A 27,092-nucleotide genomic window follows, 5' to 3' on the forward strand; every position below is an offset into this window, starting at 1 on the left:
TTAAACAATGATTATAAGCTATTTATGGCAATTTTGGCGGAAAGACTTAAGAAAGTCCTACAATAATTTATACATGAGGATCAAAGTGGCCTTTTACCCAAGAGGCAGTTGAGAGACAATGTAAGAACGGTCCTAAATGTTGTGGAATATTTGGAAAAAAACCCAGGCTGCTTTGATTTTCCTGGATGCTGAGAAAGCGTTTGATAATTTTAATTGGCCCTTTTTACTTAGAACTCTAGAAGAACTGGACTTTGGAGTAAATTTTATAAAATGGGTGAAATCTATTTACACCTCTCAGAAAGCGCAAATAATTATTAGTGGAGATGTGACCAAATCATGTGAAATACAAAGGGGGACAAGACAGGGTTCTCCACTGTCACCTTTATTGTTTATCTTGGTGTTAGAACTGCTGAATCAAGATATGAGACAAGATGAATGAATTAGAGGAATAAAGGTTAAAAAAAGAGTCATACAAGTTGAGGGCATTTGTGGATGATTTGGTCTTTACCTTGAAAGATCCTTTAAAGGGTATTGAAATCTTGATGAGAAAACTGAAAGAATTTGGGGCAGTAGCAGGCTTCAAAGTTAATAAACAGAAGACAAAGATGTTAACAAAGAATATGAACTCCCAAGAACAATTAAAATTGATAGAAAAGACAGGCTTCCAAATTGAAAAGGTAAATTATTTGAGAATTGTCCTGACAGATATGAACTGTATGTTATTTCATAATAAATGCAGGTTGCTTACCTGTAACTGTAGTTCTTCGAGTGGTCATCTATGCATTCACACATATGGGCTTTGCGCCTGCGCAGAGACCAGACCGGAACCTTCTATAGCTGAGTGGAACGTTTTTGGCGGGAACCCCTCCCCCATGCTACCGCGCACGTCCATGGGGTTCCCGCCCTTACCTCAGTTTACAGGAGTCCAACATTGTGCCCCCATAAACATGAGTGTAATTTCAATAAAGTACATTCCACGTATAACTGTGTTATTTGTAAGTCTCACACCACCAAGTGGGGATGGTGGGTGGGTTGTGTGAATGCATAGATGACCACTCGAAGAACTACAGTTACAGGTAAGCAACCTGCATTTCTTCTTTGTGGTCTCTATGCATCACACATATGGGCGAGTAGCAAGCTGACATATCTTTGGAGGTGGGTGTGAGGAACGGTGAGTTTTCTGAGGATGAGGACTCTGGGGATGAGCAGCCACAGGCGGGACCCAGTACCAGCTTGGCTGATCAACAGCCAGCAGAGGCCTCATCCAGTGCAAACTTAGAAGAGGAGCAAACAGACTTGTTACACGTGCCCTCGTTCAAACAGCAAAGGGCAGAGAAGGAGGCTTTACGCCGATTCAAGCGGATTGCTAATAAACGCCAGCTGAACAAGGAACGGCTGTGAGGCTGAGCTGGTGTATTTAGGTAGCAGTGTGCAGGCCAGCAAATTGTCAGAGCTTATCTGGTTTGCCTGGGAGAAGCTCTGGACCGTGTACCCTTGACCGTGCCGTGTTCCTGTTGGATCGTTTTGGACTCTGGACTTCTTGGACCCCGTGACTCTCTCCTGCCCTTTGAAACTTGGACTGGCTTATGGACTTTGGTGACTTGCTCTCTCGTGCCTTTTGAACCCTGGATTGGTATTTTGGAATTGGCTTGGAACTTTACGTGAGCACTAAAGACTGTTCTATTTGGTGTTTAACGTGTGTGAATACACATTATTGTTTATCATTTAGTGCTGTGTTGTCTGATTCTTGGCGGGCTTCCCAGTCTGGGCACTCTGCCCAAAGAGATAAGCGAAAGTGGCTGGCTTCAGACCGGCTTCTTCAGGACAGAATAAGCTCTGACCAACGTTTTACCAGCACTTTTTCTGTTAAGAAAAATAAGAATGGAAAACCTTTTGGAGCAGCAGAATCAGTTAGCTGCGCAGGCGACCCAGCTCACGCAATTAATCACCATGCTCCAAGCGCAAGTGAATCAGGCAATGGCTGCGGCTTCTCAGCCTCCGCCGCTGCTCCCACGTAGGAGTAAATGTTTTGCAGCTATGCCAGAGAGGTTTGCAGGAGAAAAGGGAATGCTGGACAGTTTCATTGCAACTTGCAGACTGCATTTCAAGGTCCGACCGGAGGATTTTGCTACAGACGGGCACAAAGTAGCTTTTATTGTGTCCTTGTTGTCTGGGTCTGCGAGCAGATGGGTTACGCCTTATCTCAATCAGGATAGCCCTTTGCTTGACAATCTGCCTGAGTTTCTGAAAGAGATGACAGCCATCTGGGGAGATCCAGTGAAAGCAGAGACAGTGGAGCATTGCATAAGGGAGCTGCGTCAGGGAAAGGGGTTGGTGGCAGAATATGCTACACAGTTCCGTCTCCTGGCACAAGATCTGACCTGGAATGACAGTGCACTCCAGTCCCAGTTTTGTTATGGCCTCGCAGAGGAGCTGTTGGATGAATTGGCACGCTCAGCACCGCCTACATCGTTGGCTCTGCTTATCGAACAGGCCACCCGGATGGATGCTCAGTTATCAGCGCGTCGTTTGGCACGGAGAGGAACAACAGGGTGGAAAGTGGAGCCAGTGGTGGAGCCAGCAGCAGCACCTGCAGTCATGGTCTCGCCCTGTACTGGAGAAGAGCCAATGCAGCTGGGAGCTGTGCGAGCACGTCTCTCTGCGGCGGAGAAGCAGCGAAGGAGAACGGCTGGCGTGTGCTTGTATTGTGGGCTTGGGGGGCATTTTGCTCGAGTATGCCCTGCCAAGGGACAGAAGGGGTCTATGTCGGGAAACGGGACTTCCCAGGCTTAGGAGGGGTCGCTAGCCTGGGAATTTTGGGGGCAGAGGCAGGTGTGCCTCAGGCAGCACCCAGAAAAGACCCTCTACTGGTCGCAGCAACTCTGTCAGGGGAGCAGGCTCAGGGGTGTGCAGTGGGAGTTATGATTGACTCTGGGGCATCCAGCAATTTTATGGACTGGGCGTTTGCTTCCCAACACAACTTCGCACTAGAGCCGCTGGCAGAGCCGAGGCAGGTGGAGACAATTGATGGGCATCTTTTAAAATCAGGGCCGGTGACGCATCAGACTACGATGTTGAAGCTGGAGATCCAGGGACATGTGGAGCGCCTACGTTTCTATGTGGCCGCGGTGCCACATTTTGCAGTGGTTTTGGGGATGCCATGGCTCACGCAGCATGATCCCCATATCTCATGGGGTCGGCGGGAAGTACTTTTTGCTTCGCCCTATTGTCAAGAACATTGTTGGCCGGAGCGGGTGCAGGCAGCCGTGGCAGCGGTTCCAAGATCTGCGGCTGCAGATCTTCCAACAAAGTACGCTGAATTTGCGGATGTTTTTGACAAAAAGGAGGCGGATAGGCTTCCACCGCATAGGCCATATGACTGCACTATTGATTTGTTACCAGGGGCCTCTATACCAGCAGGGCGCATTTATTCCCTTTCAGAACCAGAGTTGGCGGTTTTACGGGAATTTTTGGAGACCAACATACAGAAGGGGTTTATTCGCCCTTCTAAGTCGCCTGCAGGCGCACCCGTATTCTTTGTACGCAAAAAGACAGGATTTGCGTCTCTGTAATGATTATAGAGGCCTGAACCGCATCACAGTGCGTAACTGCTACCCCTTACTGTTAATTCCAGAACTTTTGGAGCGTCTGCGACATGCGAAGGTTTTTACCAAATTAGATCTTCGCGGGGTCTATAATTTGGTGAGAATCAAGGAAGGGGACGAGTGGAAGACTGCTTTTCAGACCCGATATGGGCACTATGAATATACAGTGATGTCGTTCGGATTATGCAACGCCCCAGCCGTATTTCAGCATTTTGTTAATGACATTTTCAGGGACTACCTGGATCGCTTTATTATTTATCTGGATGATTTTTTGATTTATTCCCCCAATCAGGAGGCGCATGATGCTCATGTTAAGGCAGTGTTGCAGAGACTTCGTGAGCACAGGTTGTACGCAAAATTAGACAAATGTGCGTTTGATCTCACGGAAGTGGACTTTTTGGGTTATAAGATCTCTGCAAAAGGAGTGGCGATGGATCATGCCAAGGTCGAAGCGGTCCTGTCCTGGCAGTCTCCTAGGACTCGAAAGGAGGTGCAGCGCTTCTTGGGTTTCGTGAATTTTTATCGTCGCTTTATTCCAGAGTTCGCGACTCTGGCGGAACCCATCACACAGCTGCTGAGGGGCAAGACGGGGTTTCAATGGACGCCAGCGGCACAGGTCGCTTTTGAGCAGTTGAAGCAGTGGTTCACGGCAGCCCCAATTTTGCAGCATCCAGATCCATGTAAACCTTTTGTGGTGGAGACAGACGCGTCTGATGTCGCCGTGGGTGCAGTTCTTCTGCAGGCAAGTTCAGCAGACTCTGGGTGGTTGCCTTGTGCGTTTTTTTCCAGGCAGCTTACTCCTCCAGAACGGAACTACACTATCTGGGAGAAGGAACTCTTGGCAGTGAAGGCGGCCTTCGAGGTGTGGCGACATCTGTTGGAGGGGGCGGCGTGTCCGGTGGAGGTTCGGACCGATCATCGGAACCTGGAATATCTGCAGACGGCTCGGAAGCTGACACAATGGCAGAAACGGTGGTCGTTTTTTGGGCGTTTCAACTTTCGGTTGAAATACATTCCTCGGGCCCAAAACCGCCAGGCAGACGCCTTGTCCCGCAAGCCGGAGTACACAGCGCAGACAGAGGGGGAGGTGCTTTCAACAATCCTGCGACCTGAACATTTTGCAGCGGCGCAGGTGCCCCCGACATTGCGGGAACAGATTCGCCAGTTGCAGGGGCAGGACGCGTTGGCGCGGGAACATGCAGAAGAAGTGGCCAATTCGCCGTTCCGCATGAGAGACGGGCTCCTATATCACCGGGGCCGTTTGTATATGCCAGCAGGGGTGTGTAAGGACTCTGTGTTACAGCTGTGCCATGACAGCCAGCCAGCCGGACATTTTGGCCTGTACAAAACTTTGCACTTGCTGTCTAGAGAATTTTGGTGGCCTAGGGTGCAAGCAGATGTGGCTCGATACGTCCAGAGCTGTCCGGTGTGCCACTGGGCAAAGGATATAAGGGGGCGACCGGCAGGGTTGCTGCATCTGTTGCCTACTCCTGAGGGGCCGTGGCGGGTGATTTCGATGGACTTTATTATGGACTTGCCATTGTCTGTGGGAAACACCACTATATTTGTGGTGGTCGACCTTTTTTCCAAAATGGCGCATTTTGTCCCGTGTCCAGGGTTACCAACTGCTCAGGAGACTGCTTGGTTGTTTGTAAACGTCTTTAGGCTACATGGACTGCCGGAGGGGATTGTCTCGGATCGGGGAACACAGTTTACGGCATGTTTTTGGAAGGCTGTGATGCAGGTTTTGGACATCAAAGCGCATATGTCGACAGCCTTTCATCCACAGACAGATGGCCAGACAGAACGGACAAATGGCACGTTAGAGCAATACCTGCGATGTTACTCTAACTACCAACAAGACAATTGGGTGGGGTTGCTTCCCTTGGCGGAATTCGCCTATAATAATTCAGTGCACGCCTCGACACAGCAAACACCGTTCTTTGCAACCGGCGGTTTCCATCCACAGTGGTTCCCTGCAGTGGTGCCCGCTACCAAGGTTCCTGCGGCAGATCAATGGTTGCAGGATCTACAGGCGGTGCAGTCCATGGTGCAGGAGCAGCTGCAGGTTGCCAAAGAGGCCTACAAGGTGGGCGCTGATCGGAAGAGGCAGGAGGGGCCGGCAATCACGGTTAGTGACCAGGTGTGGTTGTTAACGTGGAATCTTCCACGGCATCGACCTTGCAGGAAGTTGGATGCGTGTTTCATCGGCCCGTTTCTAGTAACAGCACAGATTAATCCAGTGGCGTTCCGTTTGCAGTTGCCTCAGACTTTCCGGATTCATCCAGTATTTCACCGCTCCTTATTGGTCCCAGCAGCAGGGGTGAGGCCGGATGCTGGGTCAAAGGCGCCTCCAGTCCCAGTGTTAGTGGATGGGGAGGAGGAGTGTGAAGTGGCACAAGTCTTGGACTCACGGAAACATCAAGGGCGTTTGCAGTACTTAATAGACTGGCTGGGTTATGGGCCAGAAGAGCGCTCCTGGGAGAATGCTGGGGATGTGCATGCTCCCCTCTTGGTGCAGGACTTTCACCATAACTACCCTTCCAAGCCAGGCCCAGCTAGGGCGGCAGGAGGGGATTATGGAGAGGGGAGTAGTGTGAGGAACGGTGAGTTTTCTGAGGATGAGGACTCTGGGGATGAGCAGCCACAGGCGGGACCCAGTACCAGCTTGGCTGATCAACAGCCAGCAGAGGCCTCATCCAGTGCAAACTTAGAAGAGGAGCAAACAGACTTGTTACACGTGCCCTCGTTCAAACAGCAAAGGGCAGAGAAGGAGGCTTTACGCCGATTCAAGCGGATTGCTAATAAACGCCAGCTGAACAAGGAACGGCTGTGAGGCTGAGCTGGTGTATTTAGGTAGCAGTGTGCAGGCCAGCAAATTGTCAGAGCTTATCTGGTTTGCCTGGGAGAAGCTCTGGACCGTGTACCCTTGACCGTGCCGTGTTCCTGTTGGATCGTTTTGGACTCTGGACTTCTTGGACCCCGTGACTCTCTCCTGCCCTTTGAAACTTGGACTGGCTTATGGACTTTGGTGACTTGCTCTCTCGTGCCTTTTGAACCCTGGATTGGTATTTTGGAATTGGCTTGGAACTTTACGTGAGCACTAAAGACTGTTCTATTTGGTGTTTAACGTGTGTGAATACACATTATTGTTTATCATTTAGTGCTGTGTTGTCTGATTCTTGGCGGGCTTCCCAGTCTGGGCACTCTGCCCAAAGAGATAAGCGAAAGTGGCTGGCTTCAGACCGGCTTCTTCAGGACAGTGGGTTGGTGCATCATCTGAAGATCTCCGAGAGCACTGTCCTTCCAAACGAGCAGTCCTGCCTCGCACGGGTGTCCAAACTGTAGTGCCTAACAAACGTGGATGGAGTGGACCACGTTGCAGCTCTACAGACTTCTGTCAAGGGAACACCTCTGCTGAAGGCAACAGATGTTGCGACAGCTCTGGTAGAATGAGCTGTCACAGGTTTCATAAGCGCTAGTTTAGAGATAGAGTAAGCAAGTTCAATTGTCTCTACAATCCAGCGTGATAATCGCTGGCATGACACAGGGAGTCCCTTAGAAGGCTCACCATAACAAATAAACAATTGCTTTGTTTTCCTAAAACTCTCTGTCCTAGCCTTGTAAAAGGCAAGAGCTCTCCTTACATCAAGTGTATGTAAAGAAAACTCAACAGGTGTTGTTGGATTCGGAAAGAAAGCTGGTAGAGTGATATATTGGGACAGATGAAAGGTTGACACTACCTTAGGCAAGAAGGCAGGGTCTGTGCGTAACACAACCTTATCTTTGTGAAAGATAGTGTAAGGAGCATCTATCCTGAGAGCTCTAAGCTCACTTGCATGTCTAGCAGAAGTGATGGCTACTAAAAAGACAGTCTTGAATGTTAGAAGCCTAAGGTCAGATAAGGCCATGGGCTCGAAGGGCTTCTTTGTCAATGCCTGTAACACCACTGATAGGCTCCATGGTGGAACGATACTCTTTACTGTCGGTATCATATTTTTAAGCCCCTTTAAAAATTTCCTCAATGTTGGATGTACAAAAGGTGTAAAACCATCCATGCCTCGATGAAAAGACATAATAGCCGCTAAGTGAACTCTGATGGAAGTGAGTTCGAGTCCCTGCTGATAAAGTGCCAATAGGTATTTGAGAATCAATGACAAAGGGCAAGATTCAGGTGCTTGATCGTTTTCCAAGGCAAAAGTTTGAAATCTCTGCCACTTTGCCGCGTAAGATTTTCTCGTTGAAGGCTTTAGTGATGCCAACAATATATGGTCTACAGTTAAATCCTTGGTACGAGAGGAGGAATGGATGATATTCTCCATGCCGTCATCTTGAGGGTCGACAGGTTTGCGTGTCGAACCCTGCCCTGGTGTCGAGACAACAGTGTCGGTATCGGCGGGAGTCTGATGTAATTCCCGTCCGACAGTCGAAGGGCGTGGGAGAACCACGTCTGTCGAGGCCACCACGGTGTGATAAGGATGCAGTCCGACCTGTCCAACTGGATTTTGGCCAGCACCTTCGTCAACAGTGGAAACAGAGGAAAGATGTAAAGAAGATTTCCTTTCCAGGTTCTGGTGAAAGCATCTCCTAGCGAGTGCTTTCCTCTTCCTGCTCTGCTGCAGAACCTGGAACAAGCTGCGTTTTCTTCGGTAGCGAAGACATCGACAGCAGGGAGGCTCCAGTACCGAAAGAGAACGTCTCTCGAGCTCCCATTCGTGGTCGACGTGGAAAGACCTGCTGAGGGCGTCCGCGATGATGTTTTCCTTGCCCGCTACATGGATCGCCGTCAGGTGAGTATTTCTCTTTATGCACCAGTTCCAAATCCTGAGTGCCGATCGATTCAGAGGATGAGACCTTGTCCCACCTTGTCTGTTGATGTACGCCACTACCGTGGTGTTGTCCGTCGCGATCAGGACGTTTCGGCCCTCGATCATTTGTGAAAAAGTTTTTATTGCATTCTCCACCGCTAGCAGTTCTAGGTGGTTGATATGATGTTCCCTCTGGGAAGGAGGCCAACGGCCCTGAGCTGTGAGGGAGTCGCAGTGTGCTCCCCATCCGATCAACGATGCATCCGTTATGATCGTTACCGAAGGAGTTTCTTGCTGGAAGGGAACTCCTTCTAGGAGCGTCGACATCGAAAACCACCATTTCAGAGATGCCCTTACTTGCGTCGGGATCGACAGGTAAGTTCGCCGGGCATCGTGTCGAAGATCGAAAGTTCTTAAAAACCAGGCCTGCAATATTCTCATTCTGAGTCTTGCAAACCTGATGGCTGCAGTTGTAGCTGCCATCAAGCCTAATAGCCTCTGAATTGTCCATGCCGAGACCTTTCGGCGGCTCTCGGTAGCGATGGCTAACTCTTGAAGGGTGCTTGCTCTGGTCGAGGGCAGGTATGCTCTCCCGTCCCGAGACGATAGGGTTACCCCTATGAAGTCCAGCTTCTGCTGTGGGGTCAAGATAGATTTCTCCTCGTTGACCCACAGACCCAACGAGACCAACAGGTTGAGGGTGGTTGAAATGTCCGCTACCAGATCTTTTTTCGGGACCGTGAAGTATCGGGAGAAAAACCCCTGGCTGAGTTCCTCTGCGGGTACTGGAGAGATGGCTCCTTTCGTTAGGAGGGTCTGTACCTCGAGAAGCAGAGGAGGGGATGGCGCCGTTACTTTCACCCCCGAAGAAGGAGGAAGGACATCGAGCTCGATGGCATACCCCGAGTTGATGATAGTGAGCACCCAGGAGTCCGATGTTATTGACTCCCATTGATGGTAATGTGGTGCTAGGCGGTTCGCAAAGGGAGGTGGATCTGGGATAAAGAAGTCAAGCCCGCTGCTTCTTAGAGAAGTCGGGCTGACGTTTGCTTTGGAGCTGTTGTTGCTGCTGCCTCTGCTGACCTTTCGCTGTTGACAATTGTTGCCTGGCTATGGCTGAAGCTTCACTCTGGAAAACTCGTGCCAGCTCTTTTTTGTCCTCTGGGAGATGTTCACATAGTGATCCTATTTTCTCCCAGAGGAAGAGCTGGTATCGTGCCATGGTAGCCTCGTAGGCTGATGCCCTGATGCCCAAAGAGGCAGAGGAGTAAATCCTCCTGCCCGTATGGTCCAACTTTCTGCCTTCTCTGTCCACGGGTGCAGAATGTGCCTTCTGTGAGTGGCCTTGAGCCAACTCCACTACGATCGAATTAGGTTTGGGATGTTGGACCAGAAACTGTACATCTTCCTCTTGGACTCGATAGAGGGTCTCTAGCCTTTCCGATGTGGCCGGTGTTTTCCAAGATTCCAAGATAATTGAGCCGTTTGCTTTAAAGCATGTGGAATAGGGATGGCAAGTCGTTGGTTGGTTGTGGACTGGAAAACGTCGTAGATTAGATCGACGACCGATTCATCCATTTGCTGGATCTCCAGTCCTAATGCCTGAGCCATTCTAAGCATATGGTCAAAAAATCTGACCATATCGTCGGAAGGGGAAGAAGGGTCCTTGTCATGAACCTCATCTTCTGGTGAAGGCATCGATGGAGTAGCCAACAACCCCGACTTAGAATCCGATGGGTAATTATCCTCAGGCAAGGATACTGTAACCACCTGGAGGTCTACATGCTCCGTCGGTACCGTGGTAACCGCGGCAGTCGATGCCGATGGCTGCGTACGGTGTCGAGGCGTCGACACCGTGGACGTTTGGTGGGCGGGTGGTGGAGGCAGCGGTAGATGACACATCCTCGTAGGCGGAGGGTGTGCATAATATTCTTCTTGAGGGTACTGGTGGTCACCCTGGAAGTATCGTTGTGGGCGATATCGATCCCATACATAGTCGCCACATACTGATTGGGGATAAGAGTATTGAAAAGCTCCTTCCCATTGACGCCTTAGAGTGTGCCTTGGCGAAGGCGGTAGAGGGATTAGTCCCTGAACTTCTTGCAGCCTGGCAGGCTCTCGGAAAGAGGCCGCTGAAGCTGAATCCCGCAACTCGCCCTCCGATAGACTGGGAGGATGTGTCGGTATCGTAGCCATCGGTACCGACTGGGATCTCGATACCGAGGGAGGCCTCGGTATCAAAGCGGTCGGTATGGCAGGAGGAGTAGAGTGACTCCTAGCCAGTTCCGCCATGCGGGATGACCCTAACGAGGGTTTTTCCGCGTCTCGCTTCTTCTTCTTCTTCTTTTTCTCCATTTCAGAAGAAGATTTGGGAGTCTGGGCCTTTTTGGAGATTTTCCTGGCCGCGGAACTCGCCAGTGACCGTCCAGGCGTTAGGGGTATCTGAGCCCTATTAGCCGCTCTGGAATGTTCAGGCACCTCAGTGCAACGGTCATCAACGGACTTACTGGCTGCCGTTTGTCCAGGTGTTAGGGGTATCTGAGCCCTATTAGCCGCTCTGGAATGTTCAGGCACCTCAGTGCAACGGTCATCAACGGACTTACTGGCTGCCGTTTGTCCAGGCGTTAGGGATATCTGAACCCTATTAGCCGCTCTGGAATGTTCAGGCACCTCAGTGCAATGGCCATCAACGGACTTACTGGCTGCCGTTTGTCCAGGCGTTAGGGTATCTGAGCCCTATTAGCCGCTCTGGAATGTTCAGGCACCTCAGTGCAACGGTCATCAACGGACTTACTGGCTGCCGTTTGTCCAGGTGTTAGGGGTATCTGAGCCCTATTAGCCGCTCTGGAATGTTCAGGCACCTCAGTGCAATGGTCATCAATGGACTTACTGGCTGCCGTTTTGTGCATCCTCGAAGATTCAGCCAAGACTCAACTTTATGGCCTTCACCTAGGCACAGGACGCACAGGGAGTGCCCGTCAGTTGGAGGGAGCTTAGCTCCACATTTCACACACTTGCGAAATGGGGCCTTAACTGCCATACGGATAAGCGCCGCGATAGAAATCGCTGAGGAAAATCTAACTACTAAAAAAAAAATTTTTTTTTTTTAGATAGAATAGAAGAAAAGATGTTAAGAAGTGAGAAATAAGCGAAAAGAGGAAAGATTTGAAGTAAAAAAGGATTTTAAAGAGAAAACGCTAAGAGGTTTGGTTCTATGGTCTAAGCACAATGGCGGACGACAAAGAACTGAGGTAAGGGCGGGAACCCCATGGACGTGCGCAGTAGCGTGGGGGAGGGGTTCCCGCCAAAAATGTTCCACTCAGCTATAGAAGGTTCCGGTCTGGTCTCTGCACAGGCGCAAAGCCCATATGTGTGATGCATAGAGACCACGAAGAAGAACTATGTCAAGGTGTGGAATGAAGTTAAAAAAGATCTATCAAGATGCGAAAAGGTCCAACTGTCTTTTTGGGGGAGAATTGCAGCAATTAAAATGAATGTTCTGCCAAGAATGTTATTTTTGTTTCAAACAATACCCATTGTAACATCGGACTTACCATTTAAGCAGTGACAGAGAGAGATATCTAAGTTTATATGGCAAGCAAAAAACAAGAGTTAAAATTAAAATATTGCAGGATGCAGAAGAAAAGAGGACTAGGTTTGCCAGACCTCAAGTGCTGAGTGAAGAGGGTCGGTGTGGATAGTTGCTGCAGGAGCTGAAGGGGGAGTGGCCTGATTGCTGATTGTACTTTGTACTCTGCAATCTGTGGCCTGATTGCTGTTGATTGTTGTTGGCCTTTCAGTGACCTCATTCTGGTTCCTGACTTGGAGCTGAGCAGAAGCAGGGAAGAGCAGCTGGCCCAGCTCAAGTAGAAGCTATAAAAGTAAGCCAGTTCCCAGGGAGCGAGTGAACAGAGAGCGAGCAAACAGGAGTTTGACAGGGGGAGTTCGGCAGGGGAGGTCAAGGGGGAGGCCTCTAAGAAAAAAAAAGAGGTGGGAAAAACAAAGAAAAACATAAAGAGAGAAAAAAAACCACAAAACCACCACCAGAAAAAAAAACCCCAAAAGATCTTACTCATAGTTGTGTACCTTCACAGAGGACAGGACAAAGCAAAGGCAATTCCACTATAAACAGAAAGGAAAAAACCAAAGCAGAAATCGACAATATGGATGGAAAGGAGCCCCTAGAGGTGGTGACCTGCAAAGGGTGTACAATGTTCGTGTTTCTGCCTGAGCTCAACATGGTGTATACCTGCAACAAGTGCAAGCTGGTGGCACTTTTGGAAGAAAAAGTGAGAGGACTTGAGCAGCGAGTGTCCACCCTCCAAGGAATAAGAGAAGTCGAGGAGTTCTTAGACCGAACGGTGGAACTGCAACAGCAACAAGAAGCACATGAGATTGAAGAACAACAGCCAGCTGAAGCAGAAGTGGAGTATGCTGAGGGGAGGGAAGCCAATGAAGAGGAAACTCCCTGGGAAAGAGTGACAGTTAGGAACAGAAGAATTAGAAGGCATTCTGCACCGGTGGAACCATTAGAGTTAAGCAACCGCTTTCAGCTTCTGGAGAATGAGACTGAAGGACAGTTTGCAGAGGAAGAAGTACAGGAGACACCATGCAACAGTGACCAAGAGGCAGAAGGTAGGTCAACCAAGAAGAAGAGAAGAGTAGTTGTTGTGGGAGACTCCCTGCTGCGTGGGATTGAAACCCAAGTATGTCGTGAAGACCCATGGACTCGCCAGGTGTGCTGTCTCCCTGGAACACAGATTAGAGATGTGACTGAAGGGTTACCGAAGCTCATAAAGCCCACGGACACATACCCCTTTCTTCTCATCCATGTGGGAACAAATGATGTCGCCAAGCAGAGCTACGAAGAAATCATTTCAGACTTTGAAGCTCTGGGAAGGAAACTGAAGAACTTTGGGGCCAAGATAGTTTTCTCATCCATCCTCCCGGTTCTTGGAAGAGGATTAGAAAGGGAAAGAAAAATACTCCGGATGAACGACTGGCTTCGAAGGTGGTGCCATTGTGAGAGTTTTGGATTCTGGGACCATGGGCTACGCTACTTGGAACATGGACTGCTGGCAAGGGATGGGTTGCACCTCACAAGGGCTGGAAAGAATGTGTTTGGCCACAGCATGAAGAACTTCATCAGGAGGGCTTTAAACTGAATCTTATGGGGTCGGGAGACGTAAATTTCAAGGCAACAATGGATGAAGGCCAAGGCACCACAGTACAGAGAACAGCTCCAATAGTGCCCCAAAATAGTGTCCGCAACAATGTAGGAACAAAGCCAGACTATAAAACACATCGTCTTCGATGTCTATATACTAATGCCCAGAGCATGGGAAACAAACAGAACGAACTTGAACTCTTATTACATGAAGGCAAATACGACTTGATAGGTATAACTGAAACTTGGTGGGATGACTCCCATGACTGGAATATAGCAATTGAAGAATATAACTTGCTCAAAGAACAGAAGAAATAGAAAAGGAGGTGGAGTTGCACTATTTGTTAAAAATACCTATCCCTGCACAGAAATACAGGAGGATCAGACTGGGAGCCCCATCGAGAGCATCTGGATTAAAATAAATGGGGCAAGGAATAAAAAGAATATGATAATCGGAGTCTACTACTGACCACCCAATCAAGGAGAAGACGAGGATGAAACTTTTGAGAAACAAATTGCCAGTGTTTCAAAGAAGTGTGATATAGTAGTGATGGGGGACTTCAATTACCCTGATATCTGTTGGGAGACTAATACTGCCAAAAGGGGCCCCTCCAAGAAATTCCTGACATGTGTAGGTGATAACTTTCTCCTACAGAAAGTGGAGGAAGGAACTAGAGGATCGGCAATCCTTGACTTGATATTGACCAATAGGGATGACTTAGTGGATAAAGTGGCAGTTACGGGAACTCTGGGGGAAAGTGACCACATCATACTTGAATTCTTGATTATGAAGGAGACAAAAGTTGAGTGTAGCCATACACGTACTCTGGATTTTAGGAAAGCTGATTTTAATAAACTCAGAACTATGATTAGTAAGGTCCCGTGGCAAATGAGCCTAATGAGAAAAGGAGTGCAGGATGGGTGGGAGTATTTAAAAAAGGAAATTTTAAAGGCACAGTTACAAACAATTCCAACAAGGAGAAAAGATAGAAGACAACAGAGGAAACCAATGTGGCTCCACAAAAAGCTTAGAGATGACCTGAAAACAAAAAGGGATACATATAGGAAGTGGAAGGAAGGCCAGGCTACAAAAGAAGAGCACAGACAAGTGGCGCAGAAGTGCCGAAATGGCGTCAGGAAGGCTAAAGCTCAGAATGAGCTGAGATTAGCGAGGGATGCTAAAAGCAATAAAAAGGCTTTCTTCAGATATGTGAGTAGTAAAAGACAGAGGAAAGAAATGGTGGTTCAACTGCTTAATGAGGATGGCAAATTGATAACAGATGACAAAGAAAAGGCTGAAGTGCTCAATTCCTACTTTGCCTCAGTCTTCTCCCAAAAGCAGGTCTATGACCCCCCTGGAAAAAGTGAAGCAGAAGTTGAGGGGGCAGGATTACAGTTTGAGATTGATAAACAAATGGTCCAAGAACACCTAATTTCCTTGAATGAGTTCAAATCTCCAGGGCCCGATGAACTGCATCCTAGAGTAATGAAGGAGCTAGCGGAAGAACTCTCAGAACCTTTGTCTATTATCTTTGCAAAATCATGGAAGACGGGTGAGGTGCCGGACGACTGGAGGAGGGCTAACGTTGTCCCTATCTTCAAAAAGGGCAAAAAGGAAGAACCTGGGAACTACAGAACAGTCAGTCTGACATCCATCCTTCGGAAAATTCTGGAGCATTTCATAAAGAAGTAAATCTGTAAACACCTTGAAATCAATGCGGTGATCACTAGAAGCCAACATGGATTTGTCAAGAACAAGTCCTGTCTCAAAAATTTGATCTCATTTTTTGATAAGGTAACCTCCCTTGTGGACCGTGGGAACGCTGTGGACGTCATATATCTTGACTTCAGCAAAGCTTTTGACAAAGTACCACATGACATTCTGATTAACAAACTAGCTAAAAGTGGGCTAGATGGAACAACTATTAGGTGGATTCACAGTTGGCTAAAGAAACGGACTCAGAGTACTTATCAATGGAACCTTCTCAAACTGGGGAGAGGCAACGAGTGGGGTACCGCAGGGATCAGTCCTGGGACCAGTGCTCTTCAACATTTTTATTAATGATTTGGATGAGGAGGTGAAGGGAATGCTGATCAAATTTGCAGATGACACAAAATTGGGTGGGATAGCTAATACCCTGGAAGACAGAAACAAACTTCAAAGTGAACTTGATAGGCTGGAGTGCTGGGCTGAAAACAACAGGATGAAATTTAATAGGGATAAATGCCAAGTTCTACATTTAGGAAATAGAAACCAAAGGCACAGTTACAAGATGGGGGATACTTGGCTCAGCAATACTACAAACAAGAAGGATCTTGGAATTGTAGATTGCAAGCCGAATAGGAACCAACAGTGTGATATGGCTGCAAGAAAGGCAAATGTTATTTTGGGCTGCATTAATAGAAGTATAGCTTCCAAATCACGTGAGGTACTGGTTCCTCTCTATTCGGCCCTGGTTAGGCCTCATCTAGAGTATTGCGTCCAGTTCTGGGCTCCACAATTCAAGAAGGATGCAGACAAGCTGGAGCGTGTTCAGAGGAGGGAAACCAGGATGATCAGGGGTCTGGAAACAAAGCCCTATGAAGAGAGACTGAAAGAACTGGGCATGTTTAGCCTGGAGAAGAGAAGATTGAGGGGAGACATGATAGCACTCTTCAAATACTTGAAAGGTTGTCACACAGAGGAGGGCCAGGAACTCTTCTCGATCCTCCCAGAGTGCAGGACACGGAATAATGGACTCAAGTTAAAGGAAGCCAGATTCCAGCTGGACATCAGGAAAAACTTCCTGACTGTTAGAGCAGTGCGATAATGGAATCAGTTACCTAGGGAGGTTGTGGGCTCTCCCACACTAGAGGCCTTCAAGAGGCAGCTGGACAAGCATCTGTCAGGGATGCTTTAGGGTGGATTCCTGCATTGAGCAGGGGGTTGGACTCGATGGCCTTGTAGGCCCCTTCCAACTCTGCTATTCTATGATATGATTCTATGATTTTCTGCCTGCTGCTTAGTGTGGATGAAAGATTGGATGTTGTTGAAAAATAGGATACTGTTGGAACTGGAAGGACACGAACTGAGATATGGATGGCATGGTTATTTGTGGTATGACAAAGTTAAAATTAACGTAGAATTTAATAATCATTACGTGAGATGTGCTGTCCTAAGAGTATGGAATAAATATAAACCAAGGTTTGGCCAAAAAATACCGCTTTGGGTGTCTGCCCAGGAGGCTATTCATAGGAGGGAATTGTCACCTATGAATAAATGGTTAACATATAATGATGTATTAGAAATGTCACAAGATGAACGTAAATTAAAACCAAGGGAGGAGTTGTTCAAAGAATGTTGTTCATATATGAACAAAGTTGTTCATATATGTCAATGGTTTTCGTTATGTACAAATTATGGAAAGGTTTAAAATGGACAAAAAGAACTGTGGGTTTGAGCAATCAAAATCTGAATTTGACATGGTACTATGTACAAACGATGAACATGTGATCTCAAAGACGTATAATCTTTTGTTAAAGTATGAAACAGAGGATGAGTAGGTAAAAAGATTGTATAATAAAATGGGCTCAAAACTTTGGATATAACATTTCAATGGAACAATGGGAGAATATGTGGGGAAAAGGTTTGAAATTTACATTATGTTCAAGACTGAAAGAGAATTTCTATATGATGATGTATAGATGGCATATGTCACCTACAAAGCTGGCTAAAATATATAAAGGAACTTCGGGCAAATGTTAGAAATGTGAGGAAGAAGGAACCTTCTATCACCTTTGGTGGACCTGTAAAAAAGCTAAGGCATTTTGGACACAAATACATTCTTTAATTCAAAAAATATTAAAGACCAATATACAAATGAGACCAGAAGCCTTTCTATTGGGACTAATAGACAATCAACTGAAATAGAAGGGGTAACTTTATTTTTATATATGACAACGGCAGCGAGATTATTATATGCACAGAAGTGGAAAAATGAATTAACATCAACAATGGAAGAATACATATTGAAGATATAGGAGGTGGCAGAAATGGCAAAACTTACAGCGATGAGAGATAAATCAACAGCCGCATTTATATCTTAATGGAAACCTCTGATAGAATTTTTGCAAGAAACAGAGAAAAATGATGTATTTGTCTGTGGATTCAGTGTATGAGATATAGTTAACTTAGAAGAAAGAAAAGAATTTGATTATTGAGTTAAATGCATTAAACAAGGAGAGAATATAATTCACATTTTGTGTGTGTAGACAGCCGAAAATACACCTTAACCTTGGTGTGTACTCCTCCTTTTATCTTTCTTTCATGTTTCTTTTTCTTTTTCCTTAGATATAATGTCTCTATGTAATGCTTTTATGTCATGTATGTTCATGAAAGAATAAAAAATTGATACAAAAAAGACAACTTTTCAAAATGAACAAAAAAATTAATAGAAATTATTTACAAAAGTGAATAAAATGTCACTCTTCAAATAATAGGTTGAGATTGTTTAAAGGTTCTTAAATTAAATATGGCTGCTTACCATTCCTAAACTCAGTCTTTCCTAGCTAAATAAAATCTCAACAGCTTTTCCTTCAGATCAGATTTCCCTAAGCTCCACCCCACAGACAGGAATAGGTTTAGGAATTCCCCTAAACTTCTTTACAAACAGGAACAGATGCTGTACACCAGGCTTCCATTTCTACCTGCTTCTTCTAGCTTCTAGGATGATTCAGATTCCCTCTGGTCAGACATAAACTAGGAACCCAAAATACGTTATGTCTAACTTGATTTGCTCATTAAATTATAATTTGGTACATTAAATTTTAAAGTATGGTTTATTCAAACAATAATTATAAATTTACTGAGTTTACTTATTGAAGTTTTTAAACATAATAATAATTTTTATGAGCAAACCAAGTGATACATAATATAACTTCAGTTCCTTATGTAGCCTTCCCAACCTGGTGCTCTCCAGATGTTTTGGACTATAATGCTCAGCATTCCTGAGCATTGGCTGAGCCTAATAGGAGTAGGTCCAGAATATGTGGAGAGTTCCAGGTTGGGGAAGGCTGTCTGTGGTGTTAACCCACAACTGATTATATTGTGTATGTCTGGATTAGTATGTTCTGGTAAGTACGGAATGTTAGAAGTGAGTGGGTGTGGTTTATGACATGATAGGTGGGGTGGAAAGGAGTATATAAGGAGGGTGTTGGGAGGCTTGTGAGTTAGTTTTGAGTATGAGTTTGTGAGGATGAGTGCGTGTGGGAGAGTTGTTTATTTTTTAGAGTAAGAAGAGTTTGGATTCTAGGGATTTAGGATTGGTATAAAGAGAGTGAGGTGGTTGGTGTGTGGAGAGTTTAGTTTAGTCAGGACTGAAAGTATTACATTTTTATTTAAAGCTTTTAAATAACAATAAACTTATTATGATTTTGTTAGCTACCAACTACGTGTCAGCTTGGCATTATTTACCTGCCTTACAGTTATTAAACATCTACACCAGATTATACTCACAGTGTATTTAGAGCAGATCCTGAAGTAAACCTGTTTCCCTCATAGCTAGGGGAAAGGTTTTAATTCACACTCCCTCAGGTTTTCAAGGAGTGGTGCTTGGCCTGAGAAAGGTTTATGCAACAGGTCTAGTATAAGGATCTGTTACGTCGCACTGTCCTAAAGCAATGACATAACTTTAGATCTGTAAAGAACATGATAATAATAATAGCTAATTTTTCCATTTCGCCCAAAATTTCCATTGTTTTTCCCCATGGCTTCAAAACTTCCAAAAATTTTACATGTTGGCACAAATTTAAAGGCCCATCTGTAAAATCAACATCCCACCATGTTAAGGAATGGTCACGGCTGGGTTATTCTAGATTTTATAGAATTTAAGAGATTTGATCAATCTGCCTGAAATGTTCAGGTGCCAGAATTACGTGTTAATTTTACATACCCTGAATTTCAGGAAGATTGGCTTAAAGACCATTTTTAAAATTATTTTTTAAAAGCCTTCATCTGTCATAAAGTGAGTTTCACTAATGTACTGGCAATCTTTTTTAGTCACAATTTCTGAAAAGCCCAAAGGGTTATCACCTAAAACATTGATGAGTTTCTATTCTTCTTGTATTGCCGGTAGAAAGCTATTTTTCTTCCAAGTTCCATTTCATTTAGTTTGTAAAATAAACCTTTTGACATGTAATCATAGTCAATGGAACTAATGATAATGCTCAAAAAACGCTCTCAGTCTCCCTCCCCCATGACAGATGATTTAGAATTCTGAGAAGAGGGGGAACGATTACGTCCCACATATTATTAGTGGCAGAGAAGGGGGAAAAAGAAGGTAATGCTGTTTGGTGTGCTGGGAGCAGTCTGCTGGGGATTAATTCTCTTGCGAAACCAGCTCATGAGGAGCGCTCTTCTTGTGCACCTGCTTCCCAAAAGTCTGACCCCTCATCACGAGCCTGCCGCAAAGAACTTGATAGGAGCTAGGAGGACCCCTTGAGTTCTACTGAAGTGAGAGCAGCAATGAGAACGTTGAGTCCTGAGAACGTTGAGTCCTGAGGAGCGATAAAAGGGGGAAGAGGACTACTTCAATTGCCTCCAGGAAAGGCATGAAGAAATTCAGCTGGAAATATGCTCGCCCCAACTCTGTATGAGGTGTTTGGGATTAGTGAGATGAACATCTGGCTGCCTTGATAGGAGCCAGAAGGAATCCTTGAGTTCTACTGAAGAGAGTAAGTTACAGTGTTAGAGCAACAATTTTGGGTGAACCTTGAGTCCTAGAGAGTAATAAAGGGGAGCACTTCAGTTGTATGCCAGTTTCTTAGCAGTTTCAGCCCCTGCTCCTCCACCAAATACCTGCTTGGCAGGCAGGGTGTTGGGGCGGAATCTTCCCTGATTCTCCTGGGAAGAGGCGGACTATCCTCATGTGCATTTTGCTGCTATTCTGTTCCATTATACTAAACATTTCATACTGGTAATATTCAGGTAATATTCAGGAAATAATGACTATCATAGACAAATTTACTATGTCTCTATAGTTTAAGTATATAATTAAATACCTACCAACATACAGATTACGCTCAGACATCAGGCAATGTTTTCCATCTCGGATATAAAATGCATTGACCACAACATCCAATAAAGGTTTATATTCTATACAGCCAGACAAAATTGCCATCAAAAAGGTTTGATCCATTACTTTAGAAGCCTGTGGAGATAAAACTGATTTAAATTTAAGGAGCAAAGTCCAATGAATTGAACAAGTACTACCATCCTGTGTCAAATGATATCATGGAGGGATCAGTTAACAGTGCCCAAGAAGAAACTAGCTCAAATTGTGCATTGTAATTTATATGACATGACCCTCAGAATGCAATGGCAGACTCCCTAGGAAGATCATCTGCATGTATAAGAACAACATAGTATGCAAAATAGATTATGTACAGTATTCTGGTTTTCAGTGAAACATTTTAGAATTGTATAGTGATCAGAATTGTACATGGTCATCCTATATAGCAAGATGAGGGACCCTTTTTAGTCCAAGGACCAAATTTCTATCTGGGAAATGCCTCAGGGGCCACATTCCATTATGGGCTGGGCCAAAGTCGAAACTGGCATGGCCCAAATAAGATTCTTACTCATTTAAGCTTACGCAGAAGCAAACAGTCTAGACCTCCTCACGTGTAGTGAGTTGGTTAGTGAACAAAGATGTGGACATCACAGAGTTCCTAATCACTGGTAGTAGACCTGTGTGATTTGGCCTAACCAATAGCTTTGTAATTAAAAGTAGGCTGCCTTGCACGGGAAAGTTGGTACCAAGCAAGGTCACTATTGCTGGCACGAAGCTGCTTGATTTCTGCCAGGTCACACTAACCCCTCTCAGTTAAGAATATAGTGCTATCTCTCCCTGAAGAGCAGAGAAACATTTATCTCGGCTTGAACGTTGGGGGATCTTTCCTTTGAAGAAAGAAAATATGTTGCCTTGACTGTGATGCTTTATGCATCCACTAGGGCATAGAAGAAAAGGTATCATATTTATGATTTATTTATTTATTGCATTTTTATACCTCCCAATAGCCAAAGCTCTCTGGGCAGTTCAAACAAATATTATGTAACCAACTGCAGGTTATAGCCAAATAACCCAACAATAAGCACCATTCAATACAATACAGTATATTAACAATAAGAAATTCTATCACAAAGTTAAAATTCAGTATAATATATACAAATACACAGTGCCCTACAAGAATATATAATCACAGAGACAGCTTTTCTTAGAGAAAACAATTATCCTCTTAGGCTATTCTGAGTTGGGCTGCTTTTACTGAAAATCTAGCTGTGTTTAACATAACAAACTTGGATATACTTGACAGCAAATATATAATTGTATCCATATCATTAAAGTTAGTTACCTAAAGTACCTAAAGTTAGTTAGGTACTAGACATCTCATTAAGTATTTATCTCTTGGGATTTTATTTACATGAACACTGCAGTGTCCATGTAGTTAAGGGCGATGAGTAGATTCTGTATTCCACCATTATAAAGCAGTAATTGTGTGTGTGTGTGAGGGGTCATTCTAACATTCATAAAATGGAGAGGGAGCAGAGCCTGGGGAAGAAGCTGGTGGGCCAGATAGTAAACCCCCTTGCCCGAAAGTTCCCTATACCTGCTATATATATTATTAAACACCTCTTAAAATTTCACCAAAAACAATAGCACAATATGAAACCAATACGCATACCACACAGCATGAAATATATGGATACAAAAAGTTAAACCACGATTAGGTAAAAGTTTAAAAAAATCACAAGGACTAAAAACTGGAACATTAAAAATACTAAAATACTTTAAAAGCCTGGGAGAACAGAAAAGACACAGTATGGTGCTGAAAAGATAGTAGTGTTGGTGGCAGGCAAGCCTCTTTTAGGAGCACATCTCAGAGCCAGGGCAGTTGCATCTGAAAAAAAAACTTTTATTGACATCCTATATGCCTTAGAATGATGGGGCAACTTCAAAAGCTTCCATAGATGACCTTAAGCCAGGGATAGGTACAGATGGGAGATGCTCCATCAGGTCCCAAGCCATGTAGAACTTTACAGGTCAAAATCAACACTTTTGAGTTTGGCTCAGAAAGAAATTGGGAGCCAGAGCAGACAAGAGTGGCAGTCTGGTTCCAGTTGGATGTCTCATAGCCATAACTTTTTGGACAGTCTTGAACACATCCTACATACAGCACATTACTATAAGCCAAAAGGGATGTTACCAGGACATGGATCACTGCAGCTAGGCTATCCACTTCCAGATAAGTCTGGAAGCTACCAGATAGGCAGATGGGATACCATCCGATGCTGGTTAAAGGTTCTCTGTGTCACAGAGGCCAAATGAGGCTCTAAAGATACTGATGGATCCAGGCGACCCCAACCCATGCATTTGGCCTTCAGGAGAAGGGCAAGCCCTTCAGGACAGGTTGAATCCACCTTCTCCAATCTGAAGTGAACCTCTGTTATAGAATTGCATTCTGTGTAGGATTCTTGTCCTACATAACTTGATGACAGGCCTTAACGACGAATTAATGTTCTTCATTTGAACATTTTATATGTCATTTTATATGTATGATTTTATTTACGTTTCATTCATCTACTTCATAATTATGTAAGATTTGAAATCCTTTAGGCCATCAAAGGGTTAAGGAGCAAAAAGAGAAAAAGGAATTTAAAAAAACAGGGGTAAATCCCTCCCCACACTCACTGCTGTAGGATTTTTTATTCAGTCTATTGTCATTTCAGTTTTGAGATTTTTTAAGTAAACAAATGGTTTACCATGGTGCAAGGTTTTGATCTACTGTACTTCAGAATTTTAAAATGGAAGATCTTTTAGATCTATGGAGGTTAATATCTCTTCAGTTTTCTTAGATTAGCCTTATATTTGCATTCAGTTCCTTCCTTTAGTGTTTTTGCCTGATTGTGATCATATGATTGTTTAGGTAAACAGCAACAGATCTCTTTATTATTCAATGGTGGATACAATGATGCAGATATTTAAAGTCGGGTTTCTTTGGATTATGCTGATAAAAGGTGTTTTGTCCTGTAAATGTTTCCTGTGCATATTAGTTACAAACTGAAAGAGTGTGGCTTTTTGACATTATATAAGGCATGTTTTAAATACTTAATGGCACAATCCTATGAAAATAATTGGCAGTCTCCAAACACAGAGGCTGCGAAGTCTCCAATACAAGGCAACTGGAACGTGGAGGCAATATTTGCCTCTGCTCTCTGGCTGCTCTGCATTTCTGCTAGCAACACTGACTGGGGGGACATAAGATTGCTTTTAAGTTGCTTTAGATATGTTTTTTGTATTAGTTCTTAATATTTTCTTTTTAATTTTGTTGGATTAGAATATTGTTATTTATTGTTCCATTCTCTTTAGTATATTATATATAATGCTCCTGAAGGATTTATAATCGAAATTGTTGGGCCAAGAATAAAAAAAAATTGCTAATAAACACACACAAAATATCCAGCTGCTCAGGGCACAAAGTTTTGTTTGACAGCCAGCTTCACAGTGTAGTTTCTTTCTATGAAGGAAAAGTTATCAGCTTGAAAGGGATTAAAACCTCACATTCCCTAGGGAGGAAGCACTTTTGTGGGGCATGAGGAGTTGGAAGAGACAACAAGACTTGAGACTAAGAGCTCCATCAGACAAGCGTTTTATATTTATTTATAACATTTATATCCCGCCCTGTATCAATAAGATCTCAGGGCAGCATACAGATAATTATTGTACACTCCGTGGGGGTCCCTCTCACGACGACGTCTGCCTCCCGCCCCTTCTAGCCTTCTTCACACAACAAAAAAACACCCCAGTAAGTCCGACTTATTTTTAAAGACAGAAGTTGCCACTATCTCCTGCTGTGTGCAGGAGAAGCAGTGGGATCAAAACGGCCCACTTAATGGGCCCCATGCAAGTTTGTTTACTTCCTCTTTCAAATGAGGAAGTAATGAAAGACAAATGCATAGGCGGAGAGGCAACAGTAAGCAAATGCAATTTCCCCCTGTGTGATGATGCTCAAAGTGGTTGAGGGAAGGGTGCAGAGGAACATGAGAAGGGTAGTGGAAGGAAGAGAAATTATACATTCTAACACATGTCCTGAGAGCAGCTGGTCAATCTGCATCTCATCTTCAGTGACAGATGTGACTAGGGCTCCACATTCTGGCTTTGTCATGGGAAAGTCAATATCTCATTAAAGAGTACTAACTTCCTTGCAAGATTTCTTACAATGTCCGTCCAAGCACTACAACAAAAAGTCATCCAGACAAAGTGGGGAATTTGGATTAATAGGTTCCACTACCACCACCAAATAAAGCAAAGGCTTTGTGAAATGTTATGAGAGAAACAGAGAATATAAGTAAGAGTGTATGACAATTTACAGTAGTGGGGAGTGAGCAATCTTCACTTGCTCCGCCACATGCATGTAGACAACATGTACACATACATACACATGTGATGAAAGAGGTACAGTAGAGGGAGAGAAGCCTTTCTTTGTCCTTTTCCTTCACCCATACTAACATTCATTGACAAAGGAAACTTACCAACCCCTCCACCCCTCTTTTCTCCTTCCTCTTCAGAACTCCCACTTCTCTCTCCCCTTTACCTTTCTATTGTCTAGGGTGGCAGGGAGAAAGGTAAGGAGGGTTGGCAGCCATTCTAAGATAGATCCCCATGTTTCAGCGCTTAGCAAGTGATGCACCTCTGTATAGATTGTTTATGTTAATTTTTGTGCTAGTCCAAAAATAAATGTCCTTCTTCTAAAGTACAGAATTCACTGTGACCTCCTAAAAGAAAGCTATCGATTTAAATGGAAAAGCCCATCTGTAACTAATACAGTTCTCTTGAAGCTTAAAAATAAAGGGTAATCTGACAATATCTGAATCAGTGTTGATCTATTATTTCAGATTATTTCCTACCACCATTATTTAACAGAGTTTTGGTTCCCTTTGCTTGCTCCAACTTTTCCTTAATCTATCCACTTAAAGGATTTTGGTATCTAGCACCACTAAAATTAATCTTGCTTCATTCTAAAAGTAAAGAATCCAACTGTTTCTGGTACAAGAGAACACTGAAAGCATATTAACTAAATGTGTTTTGGGTAACTCTTTCATAAGAAAAATAAGGTTATTTAGAATGCTAATTTCAAGTGTAAAATCGTATACGATAAGGAGGCATCTCACATACCTGTAAAATTTTAGCTGATTTGTCCAAAAAATGCCTAACACTCTCATTTTCAGGATTGAATTGGTTAAGCTGCTGGACTGCTATTTCAATGCATTGCAAATGACCAGCCATCTTCACACTGCTGAAGCCTGTAAATCATTAAATGTTTATATTGCTTTCATTTTTAGTTTAGGCATATCAATACAAGGAGACCTATTAAGTACATATATATTTATTTATATATGTGTGTGTATTTACAAAATTTCTGTCCTGCAACTGCAACATAAATATGTTCCCATGACAGTTTACTAAATAATATGTGTGTGTATGAATATATAGATATGCATAGTTACGTATATGTATATACTATATAAAATTGCTCGTAAGACATAACAGTGCAATCCTAGACATGTCTACTCATAAGTACTTCCCATTGTTTTCAGTGGGACCTCCCACAAGATAAATGAGGAGTTGAAGCCTTAAACACCAGACTCTAATGCCTTAGTTAAAATAGCTTATACTCAACAAAGAAAAAAGTAAAATTCAGGTGATGCACAATTGCTTGGAAGGGGAGTTCAATGAAATGCGAGGGGACTTGATTCACAGTAAACATGAATAGAATTGGGTTTTTAATTCAAAGCTGAACTTAAATTTTGGAGATATGAACTTCGTATTATGATTATTTGAACCTGTTAAGGATCCACAAAATCAAAAAGGACTCCTCATGAATTCATATGATTTTTAAAGGGGACATCCACAAAACCACCATTCAATTACAGAGCACATCTGCCTCCATGGACTGAACCAGAAAAATTACTGATTTACCACTCGTGGGCACTGCCTCAAACCCAAAAAATATATCCAAGGCAGGAATCCCCATGATTTTTTACATTGAAAATACCCCAAATCACAATCCAATCACAGAGCATATCTACCTCAATGGACTATATCAGAAAAATCTGGGATCCGCCACTCATGGGTGAAGCCATGGTGCAAAAGCATGGAACTAAGGCAAGCAGCCTCAAGGTTCCCCTTGATTTTTCCATGGAAAATACCCCAAAATAGCATGAAATCAAAGAGTGCATCTGACTCCATAGACTGAAGCAGAAAAATCAGGGATCTACCACTCCTGGGTGCAGTCACAGTGTAAAAACATATATCCAAGGCAGGAATCTTCTTGATTTCATATCTGCCTCCATGGACTGAACCAGAAAAATCCAGGATCTTCCACGTGAGTGCCTCCATGGTGCAGAAAATGTGGATTTGAGGTAGGGATCCTCATGATTTTTACATTGAAAATACCCCAAACCACATTATAATA

At 44.2% G+C, this 27,092-nt stretch overlaps 1 protein-coding gene across 1 annotated transcript in view; it reads right to left on the minus strand.

Moving 5' to 3' along the window:
- Positions 1 to 25,964, minus strand: part of CFAP99 (cilia and flagella associated protein 99) — a 118,319-nt gene extending 92,355 nt beyond the window's left edge. The window contains exons 1-2 of the mRNA XM_063125899.1: positions 25,793 to 25,964; positions 20,623 to 20,767 (exon numbers count right to left, since the gene is read on the minus strand). Coding sequence (XP_062981969.1) covers positions 20,623 to 20,767; positions 25,793 to 25,903 — 256 coding nt within the window. The 5' untranslated portion in view covers positions 25,904 to 25,964. The remainder of the gene's footprint in view (positions 1 to 20,622; positions 20,768 to 25,792) is intronic.
- Between the last annotated feature and the right edge of the window lie 1,128 nt (positions 25,965 to 27,092).

This window comes from Elgaria multicarinata, chromosome 5 (assembly GCF_023053635.1).
Source record: "Elgaria multicarinata webbii isolate HBS135686 ecotype San Diego chromosome 5, rElgMul1.1.pri, whole genome shotgun sequence".
Classification (NCBI taxonomy): Eukaryota; Metazoa; Chordata; class Lepidosauria; order Squamata; family Anguidae; genus Elgaria; species Elgaria multicarinata.